This window comes from Daphnia pulicaria, chromosome 6 (genome assembly GCF_021234035.1).
Source record: "Daphnia pulicaria isolate SC F1-1A chromosome 6, SC_F0-13Bv2, whole genome shotgun sequence".
NCBI lineage: Eukaryota > Metazoa > Arthropoda > Branchiopoda > Diplostraca > Daphniidae > Daphnia > Daphnia pulicaria.
The window spans coordinates 2711819-2739020 of NC_060918.1; the positions used below are offsets into that span (position 1 = coordinate 2711819).

Here is a 27202-nt window from a genome sequence, read left to right on the forward strand (position 1 = left end):
CATTTATGGACTTATACATCTTCCACCGTGAGCCAGTCGGTCGTTTGGGTTTTTTTTGTGGACTTGTTTTTTTTTTCGTTGCAACCAAGTATCGGTTGAGTTTTGGTTTTATTTGGGGACTTGTATTTTTCAGAGTTTGGTTGTATTGGATTCGACACATTTTCTCGGATTCCTTCACCGCCCGCGAGGTCAAGGTATCTTCGGTTTTTTGTATCTTGTACACGTTTGGCCCGTCGAACTCCCCACTCTTATCCTCCCCTCCTTCTTCCTATCTTTCCTCATTCTCCCCTCCCACTTTTTCCCCTCCCAATTTCTCCCCTCCTACTCCCCACTCCCATCGTCCCCCTCTCTATCTCCCCACCCCTCACCATCCCCTCCTTGCACACTCCTCCCTCATGTATCTCTTCCCCTTAGACTCACATGTATCTCGTACTTATCTCGATGAGGGCTTGAACAACGGGCCGTTGTATCCTGGATCCAATGCTCTAACCACTGAGCTGTTGAGTTGTATTATCACTGAAACAGGGGGAAAAGTCATCAGCCACTTAAGTCAATTCGGATTTGCTCTAAATACCAATAAATATTAATCGCACGACGTAATTCTTTGGCCCGTAAGTATTTGCTCCTGTATTTTACTGAAACTTATAAAACTCAGCTTCGCATATAAAATTCGAATAACCACTTGAGAGGTAATAGTAAAATATATGATTGGTGGTGTATTGGTTAGAGTGTTCGCATAGCATATTAATGTCTTTAGGTTCAATACTCATAAATTGTGAAAATAAAAATTGACAAAGTGTTTGAAATAATTTACTTGGCTTTCAATCTGAATACCTCATAATTTCCTCTTTCCGTCTATACATTACTCGTTGCCGGTTTGAACAATAGCCCATCGTATCTTGATTTCTGTTCCCTAACCACATAGCTATTGAGAGGTATTGGTGTATTTTCTTGGGAGGAAGTCATCGACATATATGAGGCAACATCGATAGTGAACAGTTGCATTTGCAATAAATTGGTAGAATAATTCATCACCCGACGTTAGCGAATTAGTTGCTATGTTTCACCCAACGTGTTCTGTAGGACACTTAAAATTTCCAGCCCGTTTTTAACAGTTTAAAAGAATTAATTTCCTGCCCGTGGACAAATCATTTGCCAGTTAAACCAATGTCATTGAATCTCCGATACCTTGTGTTTGACCCGAAAAATTCCCTCGAATTCCTTCACCACGAGCTCTCGCGGCCGCGGGGGTGCCCATTCGGGGGCCCCACCCCCGCGGGCTCGAGTCGCGGTGAAGGTATCCTCGGTTTTTGGTACCTTGAAAACGTTTCGCCCGTCGAACTCAGTTACGCATTTACCAGTTAAACCACTGCCATTAGATATCTCATATATCCACTCATGACCTAGCGTTTTCTGAAGGAATTTTAAAATTTCCTGCCCGTTAAGCGTGAGCCTGCGCTTAAATTTCCTGCCCGTGGACAAATCATTTGCCAGTTAAACCATTGTCATTGAATGTCTGATACCTTATGTTTGACCCGAAAAATTCCCTCGAATTCCTTCACCACGAGTGAGGGTATTCTCGGTTTTTTGTACCTTGAACACGTTTCGCCCGTCGAACGCATTCTCACTTTTTTACAACTATTCTTTGTAGCTACTTGTTAAGCGTGAGCCAAATCAAGAAAGTTAATCATCCCACGTGACTTTTAGCCCGTCGTGATTAACTTTCGTTGAATTATTTTCTGCCCGTCGTGAGAAAATAAGGGTGAATTCTTTTCAGCCCGTCGTGAGCGGAAAAGGGTGAATAATTTTAAGTTCGACGTGAGCAACGTAGGGTTAATTATTTTCCGCCCGTCGTGAGTGAAATAGATTGAATTATTTTCAGCCCGTCGTGAGTGAAATAGGGTGAATTCTTTAAAGCCCGTCGTGAGCAAATAGGGTGAATTATTTTCAACCCGTCGTGAGCGAAATAGGGTTAATTCTTTTCAGCCCGACGTGAGCGAAAAATAGTGAATAATTTTCAACTCGGAATGGGCAACCACTATACGGTGCCCACTCTTCAATGAGATCAACATTTAATTTAAATTGGTGGCGAAGTGGTTAGTGAGTTCGCTTACCATGCGTGAGTACTCGGGTTCAAATCCCGATCGACCCTCCCATTTCTAAATTAAAAATTGAAAATTGCAAATAAATAATCAATATCAAAGTATTTGCCCGGGATCAAACCTTGGACCTCTCACATATTAGCCGAGCACGCTAACCAATACACTATTAGAGAGATGGAAACTCATAGAGGGAATTGGATGTAAAAATATGTCGTACAGATACGGTGTGTCACGTCGCGCTCACCTGTGTGAGGCAAGAGCTACGCGACGTGTGTAAAGCGAGACGCCAAAATAATTGAAACTACTCTTAAATGAGCTCAGTAATGAACATCAATTGGTGGTCAAGTGGTTAGCAAGTTCGCTTACCATGCGTGAGTATTCGGGTTCAAATCACGATAGTCACTCCAATTTCTACAAATTGAAAATTACAAATTAATAAATAGTGACAGCGCCTGGATCCGAGATCGAACCTCATACCTCTCGCATGTTAGCCGAGCATGCTAACCAATACACTATGAGAGATATGGAATTCATCGTAAGTAACGGGATCTATAAATATGTCGTAGAGACACGGTGCGTCGCGTCGCGCTCACCTGTGTGTCATTCGCAACGCGAGATGCAGAGATGTTTGAAACCACACTTCAATGAAATCATTCTTGAATATCAATTAGTGGGCAAGTGGTTAGCGAGTTCGCTTACCATGCGTGAGTTTTCAGGTTCAAATCCCGATAGACACCGATTTCTAAATTGAAAATTGAAGTTTACAAATTAACAATTCATAATAACAATGTCTTGTACCGGGATCGAACCTCGGACCTCTCGCATGGTAGCAGTAGACGCTAACCAATACACCATTATGGATATGAAGTTCAACGTAGAGAATTGGATGTAAAAATATGTCGTAGAGACACGGTGCGTCGCGTTGCGCTCACCTGTGTTTGGCAAGTGTAACGCGACGTGTGTAATTCGACTATTCGAGACACCGAAATGTTTGAAATTACTCTTAAATGAGCTCAATGATGAATATCAGTTTGTGACCAAGTGGTTATCAAGTTCGCCTATCATGTGTGAGAACTCGGGGTCAAATCCCGACAGACACTAATTTCTATAATGAAAATTGCAAATTGCAAATTAATAAATTGCAAAAAATAATAAATTCCAAATTAACAACAGCAACTTGACCAGGGATCGAACCTCGAACCTCTCGCTTCGTAGCCGGGCATGCTATCCAATAGACCATTTGAACGATGATAACAATAAAGGGAATGGGATCTAACAATATGTCTAAGAGATCCGGTGCGTCACGTCGCGCTCACCTGTGCGTCATGAGCGACGTGACGCGAGACGCAGATATCTTTGAAACAACTTGTCAATAAGATCAAAGCCAAATATTAATTGGTGGTCAAGTGGTTAGCAAGTTAGCTTCCCATGCGTGAGTACTCGGGTTCAAATCCTGATAGCCACTAATTTCTTAATTGAAAAACTTGAACATTGCAAATTAATAATTCATAACAGCGAAATGACCCAGGAACGAACTCCGGTCCTCTCTCTTCGTAATCGAGCACGCTATCAATAGACCATTAGAGAGATGAAATCAGTATAGGGAATTGGATGTAAAAATATATCTTAAAGACACGGTGCGTCACGTCGCGCTCACCAGTGCGTCATGAGCAACGTGACGCGAGACGCAGGTATGTTTGAAACAACTTGTCAATAAGATCGAAGAAAAAATATCAATTGGTGGTCAAGTGGTTAGCAAGTTCGCTTACCATCCGTGAATACTCGGGTTCAAATCCCGATTGGCACTCCAATTTCTAAATTGATCATTGATCAATGCAAATTAATTATCCTTAACACATCCCGGGATCGAACCTCGGACCTCTCACATGTTAGCCGAGCACGCTAACCAATAGACCATTAGAGAGATAAACTTTATAGAGGGAATTGGATGTAAAAATATGTCTTACAGATACGGTGCGTCACGTCGCGCTCACCTGTGTGAGGCAAGATCTACGCGACGTGTGTAACGCGAGACTCCAAAATGTTTGAAACTATTCTTAAATGAGCTCATTGAATAATATCAATTGGTGGTCAAGTGGTTAGCAAGTTCGCTTACCTTGCGTGAGTTTTCAGGTTCAAATCCCGATAGACACCAATTACTAAATTGAAAAAATTGTACATTGTAAATTAAAAATTTATAACTGCTCCTTGACCCGCGATCGAACCTCGAAGCGTCGCGTCGCGCTCATCTGTGCGTCATCAGTGACTTGACGCGAGACGCAGACATGTTTGAAACAACTTGTCAATAAGATAAAAGGTAAAACAACAATTGGTGGTCAAGTGGTTAGCAAGTTCGCTTACCATGCGTGAGTATTCGGGTTCAAATCCCGATAGACACCAATTTTCAAATTGAAAATTGAACTTTACAAATAAACAATTCATAACAGTGCTTTGACCCGGGATCGTACCTCGGACCTCTCGCATGTTAGCCGAGCACGCTAACCAATACACTATTAGGAGATGAACTCTAAAAGAGGAAATTGGATGTAAAAATATGTCGTAGACACACGGTGCGTCGCGTCGCGCTCACCTGTGCGTCATGAGCGACGTGACGCGAGACGCAGATATGTTTGAAATTAATCTTAATAAGATCAAAGGAAAAACATCAATTGGTGGTCAAGTGGTTAGCGAGTTCGCTTACCATGCGTGAGTTTTCAGGTTCAAATCCCGATAGACTCTAATTTCTAAATTGAAAATTGAACTTTACAAATAAAAAATTCATAACAATGCCTTGCATGGGATCGAACCTCGGACCTGTCGCTTCGTAGCCGTGAACGCTAACCAATATACCATGAGAGAGTTGGAATTCAATAGAGGAGATTAGATGTAAAAATATGTCGTTGAGACACGGTGCATTGCTTCGCGCTCACCTGTGCGTCATCAGCGACTTGACGCAAGACGCAGATATGTTGGAAATAATTTGTCAATAAGATCAAAGGAAAAACATCAATTAGTGGTCAAGTGGTTAGCGAGTTCGCTTACCATGCGTGAGTTTTCAGGATCAAATCCCGATAGACACAAATTTCTAAATTGAAAATTGAAATTTACAAATTAACAATTCATAACCGCGCCTTGTACAGGGATCGAACCTTGGACCTCTCGCATGGTAGCAGCACAGGCTAACCAATACACCATGAGAGAGTTGGAATGCAATAGAGGAAATTGGATGTAAAAATACATGTCCAAGACATACGGCGCGCGCCGCGCACGAAACACTGGAAGCGCAACAACAACAACAACCATCTGTCCAAATTCCAACTCGATATGAATATCAGTTCTGATAGTGTAGTGGTTAGAGTGTGTGCGACAATGCCATCCCAATCGGATGTGCGGCGGAAGCACCTCTCCGACCATGGTTCAAACCCCAAGTAGTACACTGGAATCTAATAGAGGACATCGACAAATAACCGATGGAAAAAAAACCCTACCCGACTACTAACAAATCCCCCCCCCCTGTCCCAAAAAAAAAAAAAAAAAAAAACGCACACGGTTCGAGCCCGTGTGTGTGTGTGTGGCGAGAAAGGCGCGCGCAAACGGACAAACGGTGAGGAATGCTGACGTGTGTATCGCCTCGCTTACTCGATTCGAAACTTTCGCCACTGGTTGCGTCTCGCCGCTACAGACAAACAACAAACGGACAAACAAACAAACACACCGAATCACAGACAGGCCAAGGTCACTTGTCCACGCCCGCGGTTTATAGAGCAGTCGATTGAATTGATTGACTAGTATACCTAGGCCCGTCCAAGGACGGCGAACCAGGCGGCTAGACATAATCACCTAAGCGCACAGTATACATGGACCAAAACGCCACTCGTATAATCCCACTGGCCAATTCCTTGCTGTCCGGGACTTTTTTTTTCATCCATTTATGGACTTGTACATCTTCCACCGTGAGCCATTCGGTCTTTTGGGTTTTTTTTGTGGACTTGTTTTTTTTTCGTTGAAACCAAGTGTCGGTTGAGTTTTGGTTTTATTTTGGGACTTTTATTTTACAGAGTTTGGTTGTATTGTATTTGACACATTTCCCACGGGCTCGAGTTTCGGTGAAGTTTTCCACGGTTTTTTGAATCTTGAACACGTTTGGAACGTCAAATACCCCATTCTGATCCTCAACTCCTTCTTCCTCTCCTTCCTCATCTACCCGTTTCACTTTCTTCCCTTCCAATTTATTTCTTCCCACTTTTTCCCATCTTCCTCCCCTCTCTCATCCTTCCCCCTCTCTATCTTCCCTCCCTCACCATCCTCTCCCTCACCATCCCCTCCCTCACCATCCCCTCCCTCACCATCCCCTCCCTCACCATCCCCACCCTCACCATCCCTTCTCTGCACACTCCTCCCTCATGTAATGTATCTCTTACTTATCTCGTGGGCTTGAACAACGGGCCGTTGTATCCTGGATCCAATGCTCTAACCACTGATCTGTTGAGTTGTATTATCAGTTAAACAGGGGGAAAAGTCATCAGCCACTTAAGTAAATTCGGATTTTCCCTAAATACCAATAAATATTAATCGCACGACGTAATTCTTTGGCCAGCAAGTATTTGCTCCTGTATTTTAATGAAACTTACAAAACTCAGCTTCGCATATAAAATTCGAATAACCACTTGAGAGGTAATAGTAAAATATATGATTGGTGGTGTATTGGTTAGAGTGTTCGCATAGCATATTCATGTCTTTAAGTTCAATACTCATAAATTGTTAAAATAAAAATAGACAAAGAGTTTGAAATAATTTACTTGGCTTTCAATCTGAATACCTCATATTTTCCTGTTTTCGTCTAAACATTCCTCATTGCCGGTTTGAACAGCCCATCGTTTCTTGAGTCCTGTTCTCTAACCACATAGCTATTGAGAATTATTGAAGTTTTTTTCTTGGGAGGAAGTCATCGACATATATGAGGCAACATCGATAGTGAACAGTTGCGTTTGCAATAAATTGGTAGAATAATTCATCACCCGTCGTTAGCGAATTAGTTGCAATTACTCATGGCCCAACGTAAACAAATTTGTAGATATTATGTTTCACCCAACGTGTTCTGTAGGACATTTAAAATTTCCTGCCCGTTTTTTAACAGTTTAAAAGATTTAATTTCCTGCCCGTGGACAAATCATTTGCCAGTTTAACCAATGTCATTGAATCTCCGATACCTTGTGTTTGACCCGAAAAATTCCCTCGAATTCCTTCACCACGAGCTCTCGCGGCCGCGGGGGTGCCCCTTCGGAGGCCCCACCCCCGCGGGCTCGAGTCGCGGTGAAGGTATCCTCGGTTTTTGGTACCTTGAAAACGTTTCGCCCGTCGAACTCAGTTACGCATTTACCAGTTAAACCACTGCCATTAGATTTCTCATATATCAACTCATGGCACAGCGTATTTTGAAGGAATTTCAAAATTTCCTGCCCCTTAAGCGTGAGCTTGCGCTTAAATTTCCTGCCCGTGGACAAATCATTTGCCAGTTAAACCATTGTCATTGAATGTCTGATACCTTATGTTTGACCCGAAAAATTCCCTCGAATTCCTTCACCACGAGCTCTCGCGGCCGCGGGGGTGCCCCTTCGGGGGCCCCACCCCCGCGGGCTCGAGTCGCGGTGAAGGTGTCCTCGGTTTTTTGTACCTTGAACACGTTTCGCCCGTCGAACGCATTCTCACTTTTTTACAACTATTCTTTGTAGCTGCTTGTTAAGCGTGAGCCAAATCAAGAAAGTTAATCTTCCCACGTAACTTTTAGCCCGTCGTGATTGACTTTTGTTGAATTATTTTCAGCCCGTCGTGAGAAAATAAGGGTGAATTCTTTTCAGCCCGTCGTGAGCGGAATAGGGTGAATAATTTTAAGTTCGGCGTGAGCAACTTAGGGTGAATTATTTTCAGCCCGTCGTGAGCGAAATAGAATGAATTATTTTCAGCCCGTCGTGAGCGAAATAGATTGAATAATTTTCAGCCCGTCGTGAGCGAAATAGAGTGAATTATTTGCAGCCCGTCATGAGCAAATAGGGTGAATTATTTGCAGCCCGTCGTGACAGAAATAGGGCGAATTATTTTCAGCCCGTCGTGAGCAAAGAAGGGTGAATAATTTTCAGCTCGGCGTAAGCAACATAGATTGACCACTATTCAATGAGATCAAAATTCAATATCAATTGGTGGCCATGCGGTTAGAGAGTTCGCTTATTATGTGTAAGTACTCGGGTTCAATTCCCGTTAGAAGTCAATTTCTAAATTGATAATTGAATTTCTGTTTCTTAATTCGTAATTCGTAATAATACAACATATTGCCCGTGATCGAACCTCGAACCTCGAACCTCACGCACGGTAGGCGAGCATGCTAACCAATAAACCATGAGAGATATGGAATTTGATAGAGTGAATTGGATGGAAAAATATGTCGTAGAGCTACGGTGCATCGTGTCGCGCTCACCTGGGTGTGGCAAGAGCAACGCGACGTGTCTGACGAACGCCGAAATGTTAGAAACTACTCTTAATTGAGCTCAGTGATGAATATCAATTGGTGGTCAAGTGGTTAGCGAGTTCGCTTACTATGCGTGAGTTTTCAGGTTCAAATCCCGATAGACACCAATTTCCAAATTGAAAATTGAACATTACAAATTAACAATTCATAACAGTGCTTTGACCGGGATCGAACCTCGGACCTCTCGCATGTTAGCCGATCACGCTAATCAATACACTATTAGGAGATGATATAAATAGAGGAAATGTGATGTAAAAATATGTCGTAGAGACACGGTGCGTCGCGTCGCGCTCACCTGTGCGTCATCAGCGACTTGACGCAAGACGCAGATATGTTTGAAATAACTTGTCAATAAGATCAAAGGAAAAATATCAACTGGTGGTCAAGTGGTTAGCGAGTTCGCTTACCATGCGTGAGTATTCGGGTTCAAATCCCGATAGACACACCAATTTCTGCAAATTGAACATTGCAAATTAATAAATAATAACAGCGCCTGGATCAGGGATCGAACCTCAGACCTCTCGCATGGTAGTCGAGCACGCTATCCAATACACGATTAAAACGATGAAATTTATAAAGGGAATTGGATGTAAAAATATGTCTTAGAGACACGGTGCGTCGCGTAGCGCTCACCTGTGCGTCATGAGCGACGTGACGCGAGACGCAGAAATGTTTGAAATAACTTGTCATTAATATCAAATTTAAACATCAATTGGTGGTCAAGTGGTTAGCGAGTTCGCTTACCATGCGTGAGTTTTCAGGTTCAAATCCCGATAAACACCAATTTCTAAATTGAAAAAATTGTACATTGTAAATTAACAATTCGTAACAGCGCCCTGACCCGGGATCGAACCACACACCTCTCGCATGATAGCCGCGCACGCTAACCAATACACCATGAGAGAGTTGGAATGCAATAGAGGAAATTGGATTTAAAAATGTATGTCCAAGACAAACGACGCGCGCCGCGCACGAAACACGGGAAGCGCAACAACAACAACAACCATCTGTCCAAATTCCAACTCGATCTAAATATCAGTTCTGATAGTGTAGTGGTTAGAGTGTGTGCGACAATGCCATCCTTATCGGATGTGCGGCGGAAGCACCTCTCGGACCATGGTTCAAACCCCAAGTAGTACACTCGAATCTAATAGAGGACATCGACATATAACCGATGGAAAAAAAACCTACCCGACTACTAACAAATCCCCCCCCCTGTCCCAAAAAAAAAAAAAAAAAAAAAAAAAAAAACGCACACGGTTCGAGTCCGTGTGTGTTGTGTGGCGGGAAGGGCGCGCGCAAACGGACAAACGATAGCTAACGTGTGTGTGTGTATCGTCTCGCCTACTCAATTCGAAACTTTCGCCACTGGTTGCGTCTCGCCGCTACAGACAAACAACAAACGGACAAACAAACAAACACACCGAATCACAGACAGGCCAATGTCACCTACCCACGCCCGCGGTTTATAGAGTAGTAGACTAGTATACCTAGGCCCGTCCAAGGACGGCGAACCAGGCGGCTAGACGCAATCACCCAAGCGCACAGCACAGCAAACATGGAGCAAAACGCCACTCGTATAATCCCACTGCCCGATTCCTTACTGTCCGGGACTTTTTTTTTCATCCATTTATGGACTTGTACATCTTCCACCGTGAGCCAGTCGGTCTTTTGGGGTTTTTTTGTGGACTTGTTTTTTTTTCGTTGAAACCAAGTATCGGTTGAGTTTTGGTTTTATTTTGGGACTTTTATTTTTCAGAGTTTGGTTGTATTGTATTTGACACATTTTCCACGTTCTCGAGTTTCGGTGAAGTTTTCCACGGTTTTTTGTATCTTGAACACATTTGGCACGTCAACGTCCCACCTTGATGCTCCCCTCCTTCTTCCTCTCCTTCCACATCTTCCCGTCTCACTTTCTCCCCTTCCACTTTATTTCTTCCCACTTTTTCCTCTCTTCCTCCCCTCTCTCATCCTTCCCCCTCTCTATCTCCCCTCCCTTACCATCCTCTCCCTCACCATCCCCTCCCTCACCATCCCCTCCCTCACCATCCCCTCCCTCACCATCCCCTCCCTCACCATCCCCTCCCTCACCATCCCCTCCCTCACCATCCCCACCCTCGTCTTCCCTTCTCTGCACACTCTTCCCTATTGCTACCCTTCCCCTTAGACTCACATGTATCTCGTACTTATCTCGATGAGGGCTTGAACAACGGGCCGTTGTATCCTGGTTCCAATGCTCTAACCACTGAGCTGTTGAGTTGTATTATCAGTTAAACAGGGAGAAAAGTCATCAGTCACTTAAGTCAATTCGGATTTGCTCTAAATACCAATAAATATTAATCGCACGACGTAATTCTTTGGCCCGTAATGTATTTGCTCCTATCTTTTAATGTTACAAAACTCTGCTTTGCGTATAAAATTCGAATAACCACTTCAGAAGTAATAGTCAAATATATGATTGGTGGTGTATGGGTTAGAGTGTTCGCATAGCATATATATGTCTTTAGGTTCAATACTCATAAATTGTTAAAATAAATATTGACAAAATGTTTGAAATAATTTACTTGGCTTTCAATCTGAATTCCTCATAATTTCCTTTTTTCGTCTATACCTTCCTCATTGCCGGTTTGAACAACAGCCCATCGTATCTTGAGTCCTGTTCTCTAACCACATAGCTATTGAGAGGAAGTGGTGTACTTTCTTGGGAGGAAGTCATCTACATATATGAGGCAACATCGATAGTGAACAGTTGCATTTTCAATAAATTGGTAGAATAATTCATCACCCGAATTTAGCGAATTAGTTGCTATGTTTCACCCAACGTGTTTTGTAGGACACTTAAAATTTCCTGCCCGTTTTTTAACAGTTTAAAAGATTTAATTTCCTGCCCGTGGACAAATCATTTGCCAGTTAAACCAATGTCATTAGATTTCTCATACATCCAATCATGGCCAAATGGATTCTGTAGGATCAATCGGTATTGGTATCAATAGGTGGTCAAGTGGTTAGCGAATTCTCTTACTATGAGTGAGTACCCGGGTTCAACTCCCGATAAACAATAGTTTCTAAAATATATTGATGACCGAATTAATAATTAGCAACTGTGACTTTACCCGGAGTTTGAACCTCGGATTTCTCGCATGACAATCAAGCACGCTAACCAATACACAATGAGAGAGATGGAATACACTATATGTTATGGAATGTATAAATATGTCGTAGAGACACGGTTCGTCGCGCTCACCTGTGTGCCAGTTGCAACGCGAGATGCAGAGATGTTTGAAACCACTTGTCAATGAGATCAGAATTGAATATCAATTGGTGATCGATTGGTTAGCGAGTTCGCTTTCTATGCGTTATGTTCGGGTTCAATTCCCTAAAAACACCAATTTCAAAATTGAAAATAAATGTTTGAATTAATATTGAATTAAAGCGCCTTAACCAAGTATCGAAACTCGGACATCTTGTATGATAGCAGAGAACGTTACCCAATACACCATGAAAGAGATGGAATTTAATAGAAGTAATGGGATTTATAAATATGTCGTAGTTACACGTTAATAAAAAAAAACGTGAAGCGCGACAACCATTTGTCGAAATTGGAACTCGATAATGATATTAGTTCTGATAGTGTAGTGGTTAGAGTTTGTGTTACAATGCCATGCCCTTACATGTATGTGGCGGTAACACCTCACCGATTATGGTTCAAACCCCAAGTACTACACATACATAAATATTGGAGGACATTGAATATCAATAAAAAAAATCCAACCCTCAACACCTGGTTTGGGGAGAGGCAATGCTTAATTTTTTTCACGTGTTCAAAATCATTATATCAACGATAAAAATTGCAACCAGTGGGCGTGGTTTTTTGGAGGGAAGCTTATGTTTTGTGCTTTTATTTCGTTTGGCGGCTTATTATCTTGCTGGTAAGTCAACGAATAATTGTTTTTCACATTCTCTCTGAACTTCCCCTTGACAACATGCCCAACTCTGGTAAGTCTCTTTAATGTTATCCAATATTTCTGTTATATTCATTGTTTTTTTTGTATCATAGATTTGCTTGTTGCTTCTCCCCCCGTTTCTTTGTCTCCTCAAGTGGTTGTCCGTGATGGAATACCCAATTCTGGTAAGTCTCCTTAATGTTATCCAATATTTCTGTTCTATTCATTGTTTTTTTTTGTTTGATAGATTTGCCTGTTGTTTCTCCCCCCGTCTCTTTGTCTCCTCAAGTGGTTGTCCCTGAAGAAAATCCACTGGGTGATGACGAAGTTGACGGGGTTTTAGCATCCATGGATATGGATTTCAATACCCCGCCGTCTTCCCCACCTGTCTCCTTTCTTCAATCTTGGACGATTTCAGAATTTCAGAGGATTGAAGATAGGAGAAGATCCAATCTATTACGTGGAGTGCAGCTGAAAACTCGGCACGAAAAATTTAAGAAAAACCGACAGAAGTAAGTTTATCCAAGTTATTTCATGTTTGTTTTTTTATGTAATTTTTTTTTTCATTTTAGTGCTGAAGCTGCTTTGGAAAGATCTAAGCGGAATGAGGCATGGGCCAAAAAGGAGCTGGCCTCATTCCGCTCCAAAATGTGCAAGGATGAAGCTGAGGCACAGAGAATGTTTGGAGATGTGATTTAGATGTTTTTTTTTTCGATTTGTTTAATTTTTTTTCTTTGTTTTTTATTTGTTAATTTTGTTGATTTGTTGGTTATTGATCAGTAATAAACAGAGTATTAGAATATTCATTTAGTTTGCTTTTTTTATTTTTCCAACTTCATAATTGATGTTCTTAATATTTTAAAATCCATATAAGCACTACTTCTCTTTGATTCTTGATTTGAACCATTGACTTTTTGACCTTAAGGATTTATATTCCATCTCTTTAACCACTACACTATGGAGACTTATTTTAATATCAAATGTTTAATGCTATATTCGTTTTTTTTTTATTTTTGATGGAACTCAAAAGAAGAAAAGTAGAACATTGTACTTTGAATTGGACATTGTATGAGTAAGAGTTTTTTCAACCACTATAATTTTTATCATTATCCTTATTACATAAATATTGAAAATTTAATATGAATTCATTATTTTCGAAATTTAGATTTGAACCATTGATCTTAGGAATCGCATTTCATTACTTTAACCGCTACACCACGGAACGATACATAATTTTGAAATATTGAAGATTTTATTGGTTTTGTATTTTTTTCGATAAAGCTTTAGATTTAGAAATTACGTTAATAGTAAGTCATTCATGTAAAACTTTGTTCTTTTCCAAATTACGATTCATTTGTATGCAATATGAGTGCATTTTTATAGTTGTGCTGTGAGTGGGTTTGAACCAACATTCCTTGAATTAACAAACCAATACTATAACCACTACACCATCTGCTGTGGTATTTTGCAAATCTTGACGATACCAGCTGGATAGTGCATACTTCTTCATTGTCAGTGTCATCGCCCAGCAAGAACAAAAACAATTTATTTGCTGCAGTTTAAGAATTCATTGTTTTGGGAACTATTTGCTTGCCCGAGTGGGGGTTTGAACCACCCACCTTTGAATTACCAATTCAACGCTATAACCATTACAGCAACGGTATTTACAATAAATATCTGACGTTAAAGGTGCATAACGCCTACTTACACATTGTCATAGATATCACACAGCGTGAGCAAAGACATTTTTTTTACATCGGAGTTTGAATTTATCTATAATAAGACTATTTGCTTCATAAGCATCTGCTTCATCATTCACCAGGGAACGATGCATAAATTTGAAATATGGAAAATTTTATTGGTTTACGTATTTTATATTATAAAGCTTTAGATCTAGAAATTACGTTAATAGTAAATCATTCATGTAAAGATTTATTCTTTTCCAGCTTGCCATTCATTTGCATGCTGTTTTTTGAGTGCTATTTTATAGTTATACTGAGAGTGGATTTGAACCAACATCCTTTGAATTACTAATCCATTGATATAACCACTACCCCATCGGCGGTGTGTTCTTCCAATTCTTGACGATATCCGCTGGATAGTGCATACTTCTTCATTTTCAGTGTCATCGCCCAGCAAGAACAAAAATAATTTATTTACTTCATTTTAAGAATTCATCGTTTCGGGTACTATTTGCTTGCCTGAGCTGGGGTTTGAACCAAACACTTTTGACCTACTAATGCAATGCTATAACCACTACATCAACAACGGTGTTTACAAATAATATCCGATGTGACCAGTTGGATAGCGCATACTTACACATTATCATAGTTATCACCCAGCGTGAGCAAAGAAATTTTATTTACATCGGATTTTGAAGTTTTCAATAATAAGACTATTTGCTTCATTAGCATCTGCTTCATCATACACCACGGAACATTGCATAAATTTGAAATATTGAAAATATTATTGGTTTTTGTGTTATTTTCGATTTTTGATAAGCTTCAGATTAAGAAATTACGTAAATAGTAAATCATTCATGTAAACGCACAAATAATAAAGTAGTAATTAACATTATATGAATAATTTCTACTGCTCTATCCTAAGTGATAAATTGAAAACCACTGGTCTGGACTTGAACCGTAGACCGCTTTCTTTATAGTCCGGCACTTTATCCACTACACCATGTGACTACGTTGTGTTTGCTGAAAAATTTGAGTCCTTTTCTGTGTTAAAGGAGAGTGTGAGTAGTATTGACATTCTATTCATCCGTCCATGACTTTTTAGTAGTATAAGGATTCCTATTCATCCGTCAACGACTTTAGGTATGTTAAGTAAAAGTCAATCTTTCCAGAAAAAAAACGTCATGTTGTTCAATCAGTGACATAGCTAATTCAAGTGGATGAAATTTGTTTAGGATAAAATGGAAAAAAATAAATTAAAATGATCAAATTTAAATCTGAAATAAAATTGATGAATTTTGGCCATGCAACAGTTATTGCTTATTTCTGTCTTAGGCTTCAAGTCTTGAAAAATTTTGTTTTGAGTGTTCATTATTGCTCGTACAAATAAAAAATTCTTGTAGAAATAGTTATGAAAATAAAAGTTTTATAAAATCTTGAGAAAGACCATTGTTTATTATTTATAAGGTTTGTTAATTCACGGTTGAGCGCACATGGGAACTGCCCCCATGGCCATGCCCGTGCTCCTTTTTTTGGCCCATAGGCCGAGGCGGAATTTAGTTCCTCTTGGGAAGGAAAGGAATGGAAGGGAATGTATTAATGTATTCACCAAAAAATCAATATTTCTTAATTAGATTTGAGAATGTTTGACTATATGTTTAAATTGCAGTTGTCTAAAATGGTTACAATAAAACTTCCTTAAAGACAACATTTAAAGTAAACACCTTTTTCTTTTCTTCTTCGGTGGCTGTCGGATGATTTTTGAGAAGCTTGCCTTGCTTCCCAGACTCAGCAATCTCGACTCGGACTCCTTTTTGGGAGGGAACACAAAAAATATTAGAATTATTGAATATTTCATGAAACTATTAATTTTAAAAATGTATAAGAAATCAAAATAAACCGTCTTTCGATGTAGCTCTGGAGAAGGCCACATACAGCTGGCCATGACTGAAGACGGGTTCTGGAAGTAATATTCCGACCCGATCAAACGTTTGGCCCTGTGACTTTGTGATGGTCATCGCAAACGCCAACAAAACGGGAAACTGGAGCCTCTTGAGGATGACTGGAAGATCCGAATCAGTTGGGGACATCATCATCCGCGGGATGTAGACGATGTGCCCCTTGTTTTTTCCAGCAGCAATTTCTGCAACGATCAGATTTTCTCTAAGCGCCCTGATGATGAGCCGGGTCCCATTGCAAAGTCCCTGACGCGAATCGATATTCTTCAGAAGAATGATGACGGCTCCCACTTTCATTTTCAGCAAATGGGTGGGAATTCCGGAGACGTCAAAGGAGTTGAGAACTTCGGTTGGGTAATTTGAAATTTCTTCAGGGTCGTCAGAGTCGATGGTATCGATGCTTCTGTACTCATGAAGCGTACCGGGCATGTCTTTGATGATCTGATTGTTGATTCGTAAGCAATCGCCGTTTTTCGGACAAAGAATAGCGCGACTGCATATTTTTTGAGATACGACGGGATCTAACAGTTGAGCAGGATCACCAAAGACGTGCTCGACTAAACTCCGGTTATAATTGAAAAATTCTTTAGGAATTTCAATCATATCGGGGATGTTCAATTTTGGATGCGTCGGTAGAGTTCCGTTTCCAAGCTGAATGAGCCAATCGGCGTAGTCTTGACTGCCGGCCACGGTACGCATATTTTGAGTCAGACGAAGTTGTCGAAACTGAGGCCAAGTGTCATTGTTTCGGATAGTGACTTCCAGCACTGTCACCCTGTTTCCGTGTCGGACGACCGGTAAACACTGACGAAAATCGCCACCAAGAAGGAGCACTTTACCACCGTGAGGAAGATTGTTCTTGTGCAACTTTTGGAACAGGAAATTGAAAGCACTAAGGGCGTGATTTGTCTTCATGGTGGCTTCGTCAGAAATGATGAGAACTGCACTTCTGATCAAATGGGCGAGGAAGCTACCATCTTCGATTTTTGATCTGGTCGCTTCAGTAATTGGAGGGTAAATCTTGAATTGGGAATGATACGTTGTGCCGTCAATCAACAACGTAGAAGCGATGCCGGTAGACGCAACGGCGATCACTGTTTTCCCTTGTCCCTGCAGTACGGTGATGAGAGTGTTGTACAGGAACGTCTTCCCCGTTCCTCCAGGGCCATCCAAGAAATACTGATGCGGAATTGCATTTTCAGTATCGTTGACGGCAGCCATGACTTGATCGAAGGCAGCCCGTTGACCTTCGTTCAACTGACTAACCATCAATTCACCCAATCTTCTCTTCTCTCTCATAGTAATTTCAGCATTTTCTTCGAGTTGAGCCGCGATAAGACGATGAATAAGCTGAAAATCAGGAACAGGCAATGAGAGATTTTCCATCGTTTGATTGTTGAGAAGTAGCTTGTCTTGAATAAATTTCAAAGTCAAGTTTTTTGCTATTTCGGCGTCGTGACCATTACGAATAAAATCTTCCATTAGCTGAGGCAAAGATCGCTCAAAGAGATAAAGAGCATCCGTGGGATTGCAAAACAGACAAATGTCAACAAAAAGCTGTCGCAATCGTTCTGGCATTTCAAAGGCGGCCGCATCGTCCAGTGTCCTCTCCCAAACGCTGTCATCTTCCAACAAATTTAAGGCAGCGGCGGCTGCTTTAAACGTCGGTAAAATTACACCGTTGACTGTTCGAAGATTTTCAAAACTGGTCGGTCCTTTGACGTTAATGAGGAGCAAGCGCAGGCAGAATCGCTCAATTTGACGGACACTCACCGTGTACAATCGGCCAATGATTTTGAGATTTTGAACTCGTCGCTTCCAGAAATTACGGCCACCAACCTTGACGAAAGCAAAATGGTTGACAATCTCTCTGTAAAAATACTGCCTCGCTTCTTCATTATCCCGGTTCAAGATGAAAAAAGCAGTTAAAGTCGTTTCTTTCAAAGCGGCGTTGGCGACTGCTTGTTCCTCGTTGCCCGGGTGAAAAAAGACGGACTGTTCCAATGGAAGATGTACGGCAAGTCGGAAGATGACATGGGAACGATTGCTGAGGGGAAACTTATTGATTCTCCAGGCGGCTTCTGGTGCGCTGACGTAACGCGTGTCCAAAAAAGTAGTGATTTCGTCCCACACGAATGTCGGCTCATCTTCACCTTCAACTTGCTGATGCGTTCCCTTTTTTGTCTCAATGTTTCCGCTGTCATGGCCTTTGTACACGTACTTAAAGATGTATTTGACACTGGTGAGTGAAGCGCAGGATTCGAGGTTTATGTGACAGTCATATTTCAGCAGCAACCAAGGGTTATAAGGCACAACCCATCTGTTGTCTACTTCATAGACGACATTCCCTCTTTTCAACGGATGTTTAACTCCAGTGTCTCTTCTTCTATAAGTCGGATAGCCGTTGTCGTTGATGATGGTTCCTGCGATGAAATCTTTCGGAAACTTTTTGGTGCACCCTTCAACATCCATGCAAGGAGACTTTTTGTTGATGGCTCCACACGGGCCGTGGATCATGTGAGCCATAACAGCGGCGTAGAGTCTTGGATGGAGGGACTTGTCGGGAATTTCCGCACAAATGGTCTTGTCCATATCTTCTGGTGATAAAGGGGCATCTCTCTTATCGATCCAGATCAGCATGTGGCAATGAGGAAGACCGCGTTTTTGAAATTCGATGACTTCGATATGAGCTGTGGCGAAACCCAAAACTTGCTTTTTCTCGATGTCGTCGACCAACTCTTTTTTCTTCAAGTGGAAGACTCGTGCGACCATATCGGGACGATCAGAAGCTGTCTGATAGTTCGCAATATTTGCCGTAATTTCTCTCCACTTGGGATTGCAAGTAAACGTTAAAAAAAAAGTTGGTTTTCCAAATTTGGCAACAATTGCCATCGCGTCTTGATAATTTTGCTTCATGGCTCGAGGACTGCCAATGAAGGACGAAGGGAGAATGTAGATAGTGCCAACTTCCACATTTTCTCTTTCCGCTCGATTGTTGATGTAATCCATCAGACCGCAGTAGCGCTCAACATGCAGCTCTGTCTGGTGTTTTCTGAGCCAATCTATGCGATTCCCCTCGGTCTTGACGTAAGAATCGACAAAATATTGCTGAGTGAGGGCACCCCCGGACAAAACGATATTGAAATCACCGCGGATTGACATGATTGAACTGTAGAACTCGGCTTGCGTCACTCTTGAGCGTGGGCCTCTGTTCCTGTTTGGTTGTTGATCATCGTTCTCGTCTGCTTCGGCTGGTTCCGGTTCTACATTTCGCTCATTTTCAATCTCAACATTGCCATCTGCTGCGGCGACTTCTTCACGAATTAACACTCTGGGGTTGGGCCACAGGGGATCAATCTGCTCCTCTTCATCCTCATCAACAATCATTGCCATTGCTGCTGCTTCATCTCTTTCCCTCCGACTGGTGGTGTTATAATTCATGTGAGCATGCCAACCATCTTCACCGTTGGGGAATAGCAGAGGATAACACATCGGATCACACATGGGCTTCTGTGTGTTAATCTGGATGAAACGTCGGCCTCTGACGGGAATATAGAGATGGCCACGAATATCTCTGTTGGATGGCGGAGCTCCATCAGAGCTTTTGAATACTACTGCTATCTCGTGGGCCGTCGGGCAGTTGTAGCGCCGCTGGTCGACATTTCTTCTATCACAAGTGATGATCATGCCGACAGTGTAGTGAGGAAGATTTGCGGCCTGCCGTTGAACGTATTCTTCTTCAAGAACTTGGCGCATCATCTTGTAAACCAAGGCGTACGGATTCTTCTCTCGAAGCATAGCGTCCAATTCTTCCATCAATATTCTACAACAACCCGACATTGCCTGGATATTTGCCCTATAATCAGTGGCCTGCGCCGAGTCCAAAAAATACAGATCTGCATATCTGGGATTTGGTGTTGGACCAAGCGGAGTGATTTGATGGTAAATCTGGCCATGAATTCTATAGCAGTAGGGGCCTCGGTTTGGTGGTGGAGATTGGTTTGCTCCAAGCGAAGCAAAAGCGTGAGCACTGTTGTAGTTTCGAATTTGCTTCATGAATTGCTTGGACTTTGGATGCTGATTTTGCAAGAGACTGGCCAAGGGTTGCGGACATGGCTTTGGTGGTGGAATAATCACTTTTCCCTTTCCGCAGCATCGCTGGAATTTTTGATCTTTTGGCATCTCTTTTTCAAAGTGTTTGGCGTCACACTCAGCACAAATCTTGGTCAAATCTCCAATGTCAAGCAAATGAACCCGATCCTCTACAACAATGTCTTTGCAAGCTATCCGATGCGTTCGCCGATTTCCGGCACGGTTGCGATCAAGGTGCATCTCACGAAGAAAAGCTTCGTGGTCTGCGGTTTCAACGGGAACAATTTCGGCGTGTTGAAGCGCATTTCTTGCTCGCAGTTCTTCCTCTTCTCGCTCTCGTTCAAATTGATGTTCTCGCTGTAGCTCTGTTCGCAACCTATCCTCTTCACGCCTATCAGCTGTTTCTTCCTCATTTTCAGTCGCTCTATAATCAGTCATGACTTCTGTGTGCTGCTCACGTCGTTCTGCGGTATCTTCCTCAGTTTCTTCGAAGAGATTAACTTGATGAAGGAATCTATCAGCGATAGCGCGCTCTAATCTTTCTTCACCTGTTTCTCTGCCACGTACAGATTCTTGGCGTAACGACTGATCGCCAAGTCGAGCAAAAGTATTTTCTTCAGTTTCTCTATCGCGAAAAGCATCCTGTCGTAATGACTGATCTTGAAGTCGAGAAAGCCTATTTTCTTCAGTTTCTCTGTCGCGAACAGCATTTTGACGTAATAACTTATCTTCAAGTCGTGCCTGCTTTTCTACTTCGAGTTCCTTATTTCGCAAATTTTTTTGCCGTACTGCCTGCGCTCGCTGTCTAGCCCATTTTTCTTCCTCAGATTCCTCTTTCCGCAGAGAATGTTGCCGCAAAGCCTGTTCACGAAGTCTAGAAGATTTCTCTGCTTCAGACTCCTCGTTCCGCAGAGAATTTTGCCGCAAAGCCTGTTCACAAAGTCTAGAAGATTTCTCTGCTTCAGACTCCTCGTTCCGCAGAGATTTTTGCCTCAATGCCTGATCTTTAAGTCTTGCTGATCTCTCTGCTTCCGATTCATCTCTCCGCAGATATTTCTTCCGCAATGCCTGGGCTTGCAACCTAGCTCGTTGTTCTTCAGCAGTTTCGGTGTCGTCAGCAGCTCTCTTTCTTGCCTGATGTTGTTGTCTTGCTGGACGCTCTGCCACAGCATCATTAGCAAGAACAACTCTTGGGCGATCACATGCAGGTCTCTGATTCATCGCTCGTAGAATAATTGCTGCTTCTTGTTGACGAAGAGCAGCTTGCCGCTCTGCCTCGGCTTGCAATCGAGCTCGAATTTGTTCATCTTGACGAAGATCTGCTTGCCGCTCCGCCTCGGCTAACAGTCGCGCACGATTTTCTTCTTCTTGACGAAGAACTGCTTGCCGCTCCGCCTCGGCTAACAGTCGCGCACGATTTTCTTCTTCTTGACGAAAAACTGCTTGCCGCTCCGCCTCGGCTAACAGTCGAGCACGATTTTCTTCTTCCGCTTGTTCCTGTCGAAGGAGTTGCTGACGGATTCGCTGATCATGCAGTCTAGCTTCATGTTCAACCTGAGTCTCGTTAGCACGGGCGACTCTCTTCCGCTCAGCATCTAACCTCTGCCTCAACGCTCTCTCGTCAGGTGCCTCTGCCTGACGCTCTTCCCTAGCCTTTTTCGCATTCAAATTTTTTGCAACCTGAACTTCTTCGGGATTGAGCCGACGTCGCTTCTCTTCACGAGCGATCTTGGCCCTTTCCCTATTAGCCGCCAATCGCACTTCCTTAGCCTCCGGGTCTTCGTTACTTCTTTTTTCCCTAGCCTTCCTATTCTTCTCATCTTTTTCCTCTCGAGTTAATTCGCGACGCGGTGGCATTTTCAAATCAGCAAAATAACCCCTAATTTATCAAAAAAAATTCGCTTCTATCAGTGGAGGGCTTTTTTGGAGGGCTTTTGGAGGGCTTTACACCGCAAAAATTTCAAAAAGCTTAAAATTAAACACAAATTCGAACGTAAGCCGTCGACACAACCGGTGCTCAATATCCCAGTGGTACAGCCCGGTTAAGGTTCACATCTGATAAACAAATACGCATCGCAGGTTAGCTCCTCTCCGGTTGTCGACTGTTCGTTTTACAATGACTGACCCCCAAAAATGTCAACAATTATGCAATTATTTTCATTTGCGCTCAACTTGATGCTGACTTGATCGGGATTTTTATCGCAATTGTGACTGTTAAAAGCCAAAATGCTAACCTCTATACCAAGACCAGCACAAATTGGCTGAAAACCGTCGGACACCACAACTAATAAGTCTTTAGCAGGCTAATAAAAACATGCTACGGACTTTAAATTGTTGGAATTCGGAAAGTACTTTACTTGAGCAATGAGTGTCCTGATGCCGTAGGAAGTTAGAAGTAAGCTGGAAGACATCTCGGAGCGGAAGTGAATGGCGACTTGAAGATCTGGTCACAAATTCGATGCATTACAGGCTATTTAATGCAAAATAAAAGCTTTTATCAGTAAAAAATTGCAAACATCTTATCCAAGTTCAGTAACTGACGCGCACATTTTTTATTGGTAAAGTTTATTTTATGAGACCAGACTTGAACCATCAACCTGTGCATTTGAAATAGAACACACTAACCACAACGCCACGTTTCGATACAAAATTGTAGTAAATCGACGACAAAATCACCGTTACCTGGCGATTTCTGGTTTCTTTTTTTTTTTGAAGGAAGTACATGATAAACAATTGCCAACTTAATCAAAGTTCAACAGAATAACGAAATTCTTCACAAAGACCCAAAACGATTTGATTGAAAGTAGATTCGAACATTTGACCACTGGATTAGGAACCGAAGGTGATAACCACTACACCATGTTTGGGTACAAATTGGTCGGCGATTCGACGACAAAAAAATAGTAGCCTAGAGCTACTGAATTGAACTCTGTCTCTTTTGTTGAGCATTGGACACAGTCAAAAACATAGCAAACCACTAACATAAATTTCAATTATCGACCAACATTCTTTCTAAACTAAAACACACCGCCCGAGAGTTGAACACAGAGCCTCTGTTGATCGAGATTACCGTGCTAGAACGTTAACCATTACACCAACTTAGAATAATTTTTGGCAAAAAAGTTCTAAAGTTATCAACTACCAATTTTATAGCAGGTAATAAAACGTGCTATAAACATGTTCTAATGGAAAAAAGGTACAATAAAAACAATTTACCTGACAATTAAAGTCCTGATGCCGGTCGTTGGCTGGAAGCGAGAAACGGAGTAACTTCGACGGAACACTACAGGCTGGTGAATGAAAATATTTGTGAAAGCTAATTGTTTTCATTAAAATAAATGGAATCGACAAAAAGTGTACCTGACAATTAAATTCCTGATGCCAGTCGTAGGTCGAAAGTGAGGAAGGCACTCAATTCGATTGTAAACTACAGGCTGAAAAACAAATTGCAAAATACATACACGTATAAGAATTCGAGTGTTCAAAATTAATACAAAACATAATTAACATGGTCGTAATTGCTAACACGTGCAACAATTTTTCACCATCTCCAATTTATGTGCTGTCATCGAGAACCGAATCATTAATCGTAGTGTTTGAAATCCGATACGCTAACCACTACACCAAGAGCGGGTGAAAATTGGAAGAAAGTCGTCGAAGAGAATCACTTATGAGTTCGTAGCAAAGATTCATGCCATGGGCTTGTTCAAATGGATAAAAGAGAACTGAAAAATCTTACCTGACTATGATAATCCTGAGGCCAGTCATGGGCTCGAAGAAGGAAATGCAGTCCTTTCGATAATACACTACAGGCTAATGAAGGTAAAATATAATTTAATCCTACTGTTTTTAATTGCAATGAAATAAACGGTAATATTTGTACCTGACAATTAAATTCCTGATGCCAGTCATGGGCCGCAAGTGAGGAAGGCAGGCACTCACCTCGATTGTACACTACAGGCTGAAAATTAAAATGCAAAATCCATACACGCATAAGAACTTGAGTGTTCAAAAACAGTACAAAAAATATTCAAATGGTCGTGATTGGTAGCACATACAACAATTTTCAACATCGTTAATTTATGTGCTGTCATCGAGAACCGAACCATTAACCCCCGTGTTTGATTTCCAACACGCTAACCACTACACCACGAGCAGATGTAAATTGGAAGAAAATCGTCGAAGACAATCACTTATGAATTCGTAGCAAAGATTCATGCCATGGGCTTTTTCGAATGGATAAAAGTGAACTGAAAAATCTTACATGACTATGATAATCCTGATGCCAGTCATGGGCTCGAAGAAGGAAATGCAGTCCTTTCGATAACACTACAGGCTAATGAATGCAAAAACGATATTTTAATCCTAATGTTTTTAATTGCAATGAAATAAACTGCAATGTTTGTACCTGACAATTAAATTCCTGATGCCAGTCATGGGCCGCAAGTGAGGAAGGCAGGCACTCACCTCGATTGTACACTACAGGCTGAAAATTAAAATGCAAAATCCATACACGTATAAGAACTCGAGTGTTCAAAAACAATTCAAATGGTCGTGATTGGTAGCACATACAACAATTTTCACCATCGTTAAATTATTTGCTGTCATCGAGAACCGAACCGATAACCCCAGTGTTAGAAATCCAACACGCTAACCACTACACCGAGAGCGGATAATTATTGGAAGAAAATCGTCGAAGACAATGACATATGAGTTCGTAGCAAAGATTCAAACCATGGGCTTGTTCAAATGGATAAAAGTGAACTGAAAAATCTTACCTGACTATGATAATCCTGATGCCAGTCATGGGCTCGAAGAAGGGAATGCAGTCCTTTCGATAGTACACTACAAACTGGTGAATTAAACAAATATTTTCATCATCTTTTTTTTGTAATTGAAATGAAATAAAATAGCAATACTTGTACCTGGCTATGAAAATCCAGATGCCAGTCGCAGGCTTGAAGTAGAAACACAGTCACTGTGATTATATATACAACAGGCCGAGAAATCTAGAATGCAAAACATGAAACAGTTGAATTTGTTGCAATTGAGATAAATGTAATCTATATAAGTCACCTGGCAATTAAGTTTATTGCTTTATTTGGCTGAAAGTTTGAAAAGAGTCGATGAAGTCACCAATTCGTCAAACTTTTTGTCTTGTTACATGTAAGTCAAAACATAAGTCAATCACAAATATTTACGTTTGACAAATGATGAAAGAATTGTATATTTACACTGTATCTATTTGATACACCAGTTTGACTTACCCAATTTGTCTCGAATTTACACAGTTTGGAGTATGAAATCAATCGCAATCGAGAAATCAAAATCGAAGAAATCTATTACTCGAGACAAAATTTGACGTGTCAGTTGTTGTAAACAACAATGATTACCATCGTCTGCTCGATGAGCAACGTGACTCGATATAATATCGATATAATCCTAATTTCTAAATTAATTCGTGTTAACATTAAATAAAGTTGATATTGACCGGGATCGAACCTCGGACCTCTCGCATGGTCGCAGTAGACGCTAACCAATACACCATTATAGAGATAAAGCTCAACGTAGAGAATTGGATGTAAAAATATGTCGTAGAGACACGGTGCGTTGCGTTGCGCTCACCTGTGTTTGGCAAGTGTAACGCGACGTGTGTAATTCGAGACACCGAAGGTTTGAAATTACTCTTAAATGAGCTCAATGATGAATATCAGTTTGTGACCAAGTGGTTATCAAGTTCGCCTATCATGTGTGAGAACTCGGGTTCAAATCCCGACAGACACTAATTTCTATAATGAAAATTGCAAATTGCAAATTAATAAATTGCAAAAAATAATAAATTGCAAATTAATAACTGCACCTTGACCAGGGATCGAACCTCGAACCTCTCGCTTCGTAGCCGGGCATGCTATCCAATAGAACCTTTGAACGATGATAACAATAAAGGGAATGGGATCTAACAATATGTCTAAGAGATCCGGTGCGTCACGTCGCGCTCACCTGTGCGTCATGAGCGACGTGACGCGAGACGCAGATATCTTTAAAATAACTTGTCAATAAGATCAAACCCAAATATTAATTGGTGGTCAAGTGGTTAGCAAGATAGCTTCCCATGCGTGAGTACTCGGGTTCAAATCCCGATAGACACACCAATTTCTGCAAATTGAACATTGCAAATTAATAAATAATAACTGCGCCTAGATCCGGGATCGGACCTCAGACCTATCGCAAGGTAGCCGAGCACGTTAACCAATACACTATGAGAGATATGGAATTCATGGTAAGTAACGGGATCTATAAATATGTCGTAGAGACACGGTGCGTCGCGTTGCGCTCACCTGTGTGTCATTCGCAACGCGAGATGCAGAGATGTTTGAAACCACACTTCAATGAAATCATACTTGTATATCAATTTGTGGTCAAGTGGTTAGCGAGTTCGTCTACCATGCGTGAGTTTTCAGGTTCAAATCCCGATAGACACAAATTTCTAAATTGAAAATTGAAATTTACAAATTAACAATTCATAACCGCGCCTTGTACAGGGATCGAACCTTGGACCACTCGCATGGTAGCAGCACAGGCTAACCAATACACCATGAGAGAGTTGGAATGCAATAGAGGAAATTGGATGTGAAAATACATGTCCAAGACATACGGCGCGCGCCGCGCACGAAACACTGGAAGGGCAACAACAAACAACCATCTGTCCAAATTCCAACTCAATACGAATATCAGTTCTGATAGTGTAGTGGTTAGAGTGTGTGCGACAATGCCATCCTTATCGGATGTGCGGCGGAAGCACCTCTCCGACCATGGTTCAAACCCCAAGTAGTACACTCGAATCTAATAGAGGACATCGACATATAACCGATGGAAAAAAACCTACCCGACTACTAACAAA

General features: G+C 41.5%; 2 protein-coding genes and 1 long non-coding RNA gene across 3 annotated transcripts; 1 reads left to right on the top strand and 2 right to left on the bottom strand.

The window, feature by feature from the left end:
• Window positions 1-12599: 12599 nt before the first annotated feature.
• Window positions 12600-13268, top strand: LOC124344539. Its single transcript, XM_046798102.1, has 4 exons — window positions 12600-12621; window positions 12683-12754; window positions 12817-13081; window positions 13142-13268. The coding sequence occupies exons 1-4, from the start codon at window positions 12609-12611 to the stop codon at window positions 13266-13268; spliced, it is 477 nt and encodes a 158-aa protein (XP_046654058.1). The 5' UTR covers window positions 12600-12608.
• Window positions 13269-15933: 2665 nt separating this feature from the next.
• On the bottom strand, window positions 15934-22158 carry LOC124344540. Its single transcript, XM_046798103.1, has 2 exons — window positions 16152-22158; window positions 15934-16061 (listed from the first exon to the last, which is right to left on the bottom strand). Exons 1-2 carry the CDS (start codon window positions 22156-22158, stop codon window positions 15934-15936), a joined length of 6135 nt encoding a protein of 2044 aa, XP_046654059.1.
• Window positions 22159-23448: 1290 nt separating this feature from the next.
• LOC124342283 lies at window positions 23449-25295 on the bottom strand. Its single transcript, XR_006918752.1, has 6 exons — window positions 25227-25295; window positions 25080-25153; window positions 24710-24787; window positions 24041-24114; window positions 23662-23735; window positions 23449-23591 (listed from the first exon to the last, which is right to left on the bottom strand). It is a non-coding gene; the product is annotated as an uncharacterized LOC124342283 (long non-coding RNA).
• Between the last annotated feature and the right edge of the window lie 1907 nt (window positions 25296-27202).